The sequence below is a fragment of the Buceros rhinoceros genome, unplaced genomic scaffold (assembly GCF_000710305.1).
Source record: "Buceros rhinoceros silvestris isolate BGI_N320 unplaced genomic scaffold, ASM71030v1 scaffold8630, whole genome shotgun sequence".
Taxonomy (NCBI): Eukaryota; Metazoa; Chordata; class Aves; order Bucerotiformes; family Bucerotidae; genus Buceros; species Buceros rhinoceros.
The window spans coordinates 50,507-58,035 of NW_010388985.1; the positions used below are offsets into that span (position 1 = coordinate 50,507).

Below are 7,529 nucleotides of genomic sequence, written 5' to 3' on the forward strand. Positions count from 1 at the left end.
AGGAATCAAGCTCTACCTGTAGTGAAAGAAAGAAAAGTTCCTCCAAAGCTCATCATGAGAGGAGTCCACCTCTCTTCACTGTAGCAGAAGCTTACAGCTGTAAGCTGTGAATTACATCCACCACCACCACTGAAGCAAGCACCTGATGTGTGATCTCAAGAGATCACCCAATGAATACATATATGCATTACCACTGGTCTGACTCAGCAGAGCACTCAAGCATGCAGTTAACTTTCAGCTTGTTCTCAAATGATACTGGTCTCAAACCTGCAAGCCTTGCTGAAGAGGCATGGACTTTCTAAGCTGTCAAAAGAAAGTGAAGAAAAACAGAAACCAGAGAGAAGCAACACACTTGGAATAAAATGGAAAACCTGTTTCCTTTTCTGCACCTTCACTCAGATACTGAGCCAAGCTTTTCTTGGTGTCTTAAACCATTACTTTTTACACGTTAATCACCATGTCTCTGTACATTCAATTTCCAGAACATGATAACAAAAGTCCTCCAAAATAGCATACCCATCTCCAGCATGTCAAGCCAAGAAGTACTGAAAATTTCTAAGTTCTGTTTTGAATTCCAAGACCCAAGAGCAGACAGTCAAGTATTTTTTACGGATAGGTAAATTTCTTGATGCACAAGCACGGAGGATTGGTCTCCAAATTTTTTTAAGGCTATGCATCATTATTTTCCATAAACAGTGGTTCCAAGAAACAGACTGCAAATCTATGATTGAGACATGCTCTGAAGTGCTTTACAGCTTGTCCAGCCTAAGCACTCTAAAACACATGACTACATCACTTCTTTCATCAGTAAACAGCTGTTAGTCACCAGTGGAAAGCTGTGTTCATGCATCCAAGAAGAAGTATTTCTGATAGCACTAATAAAATTCTGGTGCCACAGAACATAAATTGACTATCTGGATTTGTGGAGTCAAGAGGTTAGGTTAGCAAAACAAAGTCAAACTACACTGTTTATAAAGAATCTGGGGACAATTCAGGGATTCTGAGCAACTGTTGTGTAATACAAAGCCCCTGGGAATAATAAAACAATGAATTCCTTTTGTGGAAAACAGCAAAACATTTTGTATCCCTTCTTTTGTAGTAGAAGAGTGGTAAAGAAAAGACTGGATTCCATCTACTAAAACCAGTATCGCCTGGGTATGTGACACTGGAGAAGAAACGCTATTATAATAGCAACAGAAAAAGGAATCTTACCTTCACCTGTGCAAGGGGATAAAGTATTTCCAAACTCTTGCTGGTTTGGCTTTAAAGACTGCAGGGCTGGCAGTTCTGGGGTCTGTAGAACTTGTAATAAAGGCTTCCTATTTGTAACCATTTGTTTCCTGGGACTTAGAGCAGGAAGGTGAAAAGTACTGTCAATGATGTTGCTCTGAGGAGCTGCCCCTTCTCCAAGGGGCATCTTTAAGTGTAGGCTGAAAGACAAGTTTCCAATACCTGGCGTTGGGGTGCTGCTATTTGAAGATGGGCAATGCTTTCTTGCATGAACCTTCGAAGGTGGGATCATGCTTCTGCATGATCCACTGATCATGCTAGGTCCTGAAGGAATATCTGTTGTCCAACGGCTCATACTGCATGACCTCCCATTCATTTTTAAGAAATTAATGTAATCAAAGTGTGTTTTTACAGACCCATAGCTATGACTGCTATAATTCCAAAGTAAGTAATTCATTATGTATTATATCTGTTTTAAAAAGTATATAAATAAAAACAATTTATATTCTAGTAAATAATACATGAAAGAGGACTGCACATGGCTGTTTACTTTGTGACAGTACTGATTACAAGAAACAAAGTACAAGCCCTGTATGGTCTGTCAGGGAGAAAGCACAAAGCCAAGCAATGACTCTGAGCTCTAACATGAAGAAAACCTGCCTCTTCTAAACCTGAAGTTTGCAATGAGGACAGCTGTGTTCACATCCGTTAAACCAGCCATGAAATTAAGTGAATGATGACCAAGTGCAAGAAGACAGCCAGGAGTGAAAAGACTCTCTGATAAGGAGTTGTGAGGAGGATGAGCACAGTTACCGCCCCTCTCTCTGCCATCTCCTCAGCCTATTAACTAAAAAGGTGCTGAAAGGCTCACACAGTAGGCCAGCACTCTGCAGATAGACAAAACAGGAAAGAGGGATCAGTTCACATGCTAAAAGATGCATGTACAATAAAATAATGAGGGAACAGCAAAACCACAGAAATGTCTCTACGGTCCTTCAAACTCTGTGGCACTTCATAACAGAAAAGTATTGCAAGAAAGCACAGCATAGGAGTATTCATAAATGTAACCGCAATCGCTTCAAAAGTGGGTGTGCATTGTAAGCCTGTAGGTATGCCATAACCTAAATGTAATCACACAGTAACAAATTTTCAAGGACACCTTTCAAATTACACTAACAGTTTTTGAGCTCTGACTTTCTGACACTTAGGTTTTCCTGTTATTTACATCTTAGAAGACAAGACTGGTGAGGGGTTTGAGAGAAATCTCAGCTATGACCTATCCCAAGGCAGAATTGACTAGATCGAAACACTTCCTAACATAAAAAAAGATGTGCAGGCAAAAGCTGCACTTGCCAGTGTAAATCACTGGGCTAAAATACCACATGGATGGGGTAATTTCAGCCCTAACTCAGCTGAACAGCACATGCCCAACTTTCATCACTAGGTTCATATGTTTAACATTAAGCACATACTTAAGCAGTTGATTCAATTATAGACTCAGTGCCCAGTTAACTTGTTCAGACAAACAAATTAAGTTGAAAGAAATAAAACTGAAGTATGGCTTCAGTTATGGTTTTCATTCATGTATACATTAAGGTTTTAATTAATTTAATTATGATCTTGCTGCAGCAAAACACTGAACTGTGACTTTTACCTTCAGCACATGAGATTTTCAACACTGAAAACAGTAAGTTTATAAGCAGTATATTCATGATTGAATTTCATGTAAAAGCTTCATACTTAGCCCTTTGCCTACTATCATTCTGCAATGTCTCAATTTTTGCCATCCATGAACTGTCCCAAACTGAACACCTCTGTTTATTTTGCAAAACTGTATTCATAGCACACTTCCAGAGTAGAGTAAAAGCCATCAGGTCTGTTCAGTCACACATGCATAGATATTCACACACACTCTCCGGTTAAAGCTCACTATCCTAAAGCCTAAAGCCAAAAGCCTAAGCACATTTTCTTCAAAGGCAAAATGGACACTGACTAACCAGACTTAAATGGTCATAAAAGTTTCATTTTAGATACTGTTTTTCATTGCTACATTTCTATATTATGGGAATAAAAATTGCAAAGTGCACCAGTTAAAAGCAGTATTATTTATTTTCATGCCTGGCTGAGGCATAAATCACTCTCCACAATTCCGCCAACGACAGGGAGAGCTTAACGTTCTTAAATTCTCAGGGTTTGTTTTCAAAGCAGAATGTACCTTGCCCTAACACAGGTGACTAGATCCTTAGAAAAGGATATACAAACAAAGGCAGTTGTGTGGCTGGCAAGGCTATACACCATGTCACTATAAATAAAAATTGCCTACAAATAAAAGCCATTCTTGCCTGCAATGTTTGTCTGCAATTTTAACTACATTAGAGAAATTCTAATACAATCAAGAAAAGATTATACCTGATATGTTATTAGCTTTACTCAACAAACACACCTTTAGTTTAATCACACAAGAGTATTTCTACACAGCTTTCACAGACCAACCAGCCCTATAAAATCCAGGTCAATATACAATTTGTTAGTAAGCTGGTCTCTGTTGCTATTCTTCTGCAATTAATATTATATTTTACAAGAAGTAACAGTATTCTGTGCTGCAGCTGTCTCAATTTTATCATTGGATGCTGCTGGTTTTGTTACCCTTGAAGACAAGGCCTCTGGGCCCATATTTTCTTTCCTCATGCTAGCAAGCTGTATTTTGAACTATATGACCTGAAATCATAAACAAAACAACCCTTTTTATGAAAGCAGAAACAAGTTAAGTAATTTCTCTACGTTTTCTGCTTCTAGTCTCCTTCCTGATTCTGTTGTGAAAATGTGTAACATTGCATCAACTTGCAAATCAAATTGCCTCCTTTCTTTAAAATGTTAAAGGACCTTAGAGAGTGCAACTTTTCCTATTGTTTGTTAATTATTTTGTGATATCTCAATATTATTTACTTGTTCGTGAGTGGTTTTCGTTAATTAGATTTGTTTAGTGCCAACTGCCATCATGATGTCAGGACCTTCTCATGTCAAAGTCAGAGTTGGCCAAACTGATTCAAACCAAAACAATGGTTTTAATAATGATTACCTAGATGTGCATTAAAGCGTATGTAACTAACTAAGTGCCCACTGGACATTAACGCTATCCTAAAAGTCTAACTAGCTTTTGCATCAGATTCATGAATAGCTCCTGACTATAGCTGTCTGTAATAGTAAAAAGACATGATAAACCGGTAACCAAGGTGGTCTTGGAAGTCGTAGGAATACAGCACCAAGTACAACACCTTATTTAGAAATGAGCTTAGAAATTCTGAATCAAGCTGAAGTTTATTGTACTAAGTTAAAACACATGAAAAATGCAGAAAAGAATACTGTCCTAAGATTGAATGGCTGTGCTGACAAATTCTTTTGTTCTACCAAAGGAACAAAAGCACTTGCCACCATTTAATGAAATATTTCTGTCCATCAGTGAGATATTGTTGTGACCTTTTCACATTCCCACGAATGTTAAAGGAAACACAATTATGTCCACTGCTTCTGAAGTATCTTTTCTTTAAACTGACATTACTCAAAGCTCTGTAACTCTGCATCCACCAGTAACAGCATGACAACATAATTACTCAAAATCCATAACAATGATTCATAAATTCACTTTCAGAAAACCATGTAGTAAAATTTAAATTCAAGCTGAAGCCCTGGAAAATCCGAACACTAATCCTTCCGAAAGCAAAACAAAAGAAGAATTAACAAATCTGTGCCTGCAGTACAGTTAGCCATATAGTCTACTTCTCCAGTGCAGTTTTGAGAAGTAATCAGAGTTGGCTTACTGCTTCACCCACTGAAATAAAGAAGTAAGATACATTTCAACTTCAATAAAAGCTGAATTACTCCATTGCAGAGATCAGTTTAAGGAACCGTAATAAATCCAGCTCAGGAAACACTTTCACAAAAGTAATTATCAGACACCGGCACTTTACACACATAGGGTTGCAAGCACTACCCCAAAACAAAGGAGAAGACTTAAATACAGTGCACTGAAGGGTCCCTCCTTTCTGTTCTTCCACAGGAGACCCCTCACCTCTACAACAGCCAACATACACCGCAGAAAGCAAACATGAACTGTAACACCCTCCTGTGGGACTCTGTGCTCCAAGACTGTGGATGCCTTTCCTCATCTCCACCACAACCAGGGACAGCCAAGCCTCTCTCCACATTCCCCTCCATCATCTCCTTGTCATGATTCCAGGAAAACATTTACTTCCTACCAGGGCTGAGCTACCACAAGGCACCCCCAAAGGGGCTACCTCCCCGTTAAGTTCTGCTCTGTTCTTCCCTCTTTCCGTGCCAAGGTATTTTGAGCATCAGTGACACCATGGTGAAATACTCAGAAGTCACTGTCTCCCCTGACATCACACCCCTGATCAGTTCATCTGGGTGGACTTGAGGACAGGGATGGAGAGGGAAGGAGGGCAGCCATCAAAAGCCTTAGGGATGCCTCACCTCAGCCTCACTGACCTCTCAGTTTCTACAGAAACAGGGTCTTGTAGGCTTCTGAGGCTTTTGTGTCTCACAACTGCTTGTGACAAAGATACACCCTAACACAGGTGTAAGTCACCGACTTAACAACTCATTTTCTAAAAAGCACACATACACATAGGAAATGCTGGTATTACAACTTTTGTACAGTTATCTGGCCATAGCTCACAGACTAAAGCATGGTAATAAATTCTTGGAAAGAAAAACCACACAGCAATTCAATTAGGAAAAAAATAATAGCTGAGAGCTTGAAATTATGCTTGGAACCATACATACATTAAGAGTCACATCTGCAATAAAGGAAAACAATGTGGCTTCAAAACAGAAACTACAATATCAGCTTTCCACTCAACCTATAGAGCGTCTCTTCCCCACCCTCCATGCCATCCAGCTCCTCAGAAGTCATGCACAGATGAGAATAATAAATACCTCCCACTAGCATCCACTGCTTTGGTCATCTGAATCCATCTCTTGACAATTGTATTCTTGGATTACCAGAGGGGCTTTCATTCCAAACTCCAGTACTCTGATAATATCACATTTTTCTTAGGCCCAGGTGGTCAGCCAAGGAAAACTAGGAAAGGGTCACACAATCTAAGAGCTTCTAGTTCTCAAAACATCGGCAGAATGCCTTTTTGATACAACATCCGTGGGCAAGGCAAATTAAAGCTAAAGGAGGTCCTCTACAGCACTGTGAGACAACCAGCTCCCAAACATGACTCAGAGCTAGCGTAATGAAATATACTAATTACTTATTACTTGCATCACTATAATTCCTGGGAAGATTAGTCACAGAAAGGAATGCCTTTGTGTGAGGGACTGTACAAACATAGCAGAGCACAATCACCAATACTGCTGCAACTGCCATCAAAGGGGCAGCCGTTACCAGCGGACAGGATGATGTATATATCCTAGTGCAGTCGGGACAAGCATTTTTACCATTCTGCCAGAAAAGCCTTCTCAGGTTTTTACTATGGCAATTAAGATCTCCTAAGCCTTTTTCTCTATTAGGACCGTAAGTGTCAAAAGCTGTGCTGCTGCCAGTGGTTTCTGTAACAGAATAGCATGAGCTTTCCAGGAGCAACATTATTCTCATCAGGGCTAGCTACAGACTTCAGATAAGCTGCTTGAAAAACCCAATACAAACCTGACAGCTCTGAGTACCAGAGTCAAAGACACGCTTTCTGACCCGCTGTCAATAGCCACAGCATCCTTACCCAGTAACCAAAGGCTCCTGCGAACCATGACTAGTGCACCTTTTACTCACACTGTTGCCATACTAGCTTTGCCTCTAATGACTTCGGACTTCTCAGAAGTGCAGCCACAATCACTAATGTTGCAGCATCAGCAACAGCAGCAGCTTCAGTGCAAGTAGGGCATAAGAAACCACTAGCAGTGTCCCCATGCAAACTGGTGGCCCTGCCCTTGGTGCCCTTACTGTGACCCCCACTTGTGGGGCAGTGCAGACAATCACCACATGCTGTACCGTAATGGCCCAGGGGATACCTACAACCACCCTTATCACACCCATGGCTCATCCCACAGACCTCACAACTATGAGCAGCTTCAAACAGGACCAAAAGCTATCCAGGGTCCTCGGAGAGGAGCACACAGTTGAATTTCAAGCCTCTTAAGAGGCTGGAGTTACTAGCAACACAGAGGCCCTCAGACGTGGCAGAGCCGTCACCTCACTGGGCACGACGCGCCTATTTTTTTGCCTGCGGGGACACCAGCTGTATGACAGCAAGCCCCGGGCAAGACACTAGCGGGCA

At 40.7% G+C, this 7,529-nt stretch overlaps 1 protein-coding gene across 1 annotated transcript in view; it reads right to left on the bottom strand.

Moving 5' to 3' along the window:
• GLIS3 (GLIS family zinc finger 3) overlaps nt 1–1,606 on the bottom strand; it is a gene marked incomplete at its 3' end in the record, with an annotated part of 41,305 nt that extends 39,699 nt beyond the window's left edge. Inside the window, exon 1 of the mRNA XM_010132317.1 lies at nt 1,213–1,606. Within this exon, the coding sequence (XP_010130619.1) occupies nt 1,213–1,606 (394 nt within the window). The remainder of the gene's footprint in view (nt 1–1,212) is intronic.
• Between the last annotated feature and the right edge of the window lie 5,923 nt (nt 1,607–7,529).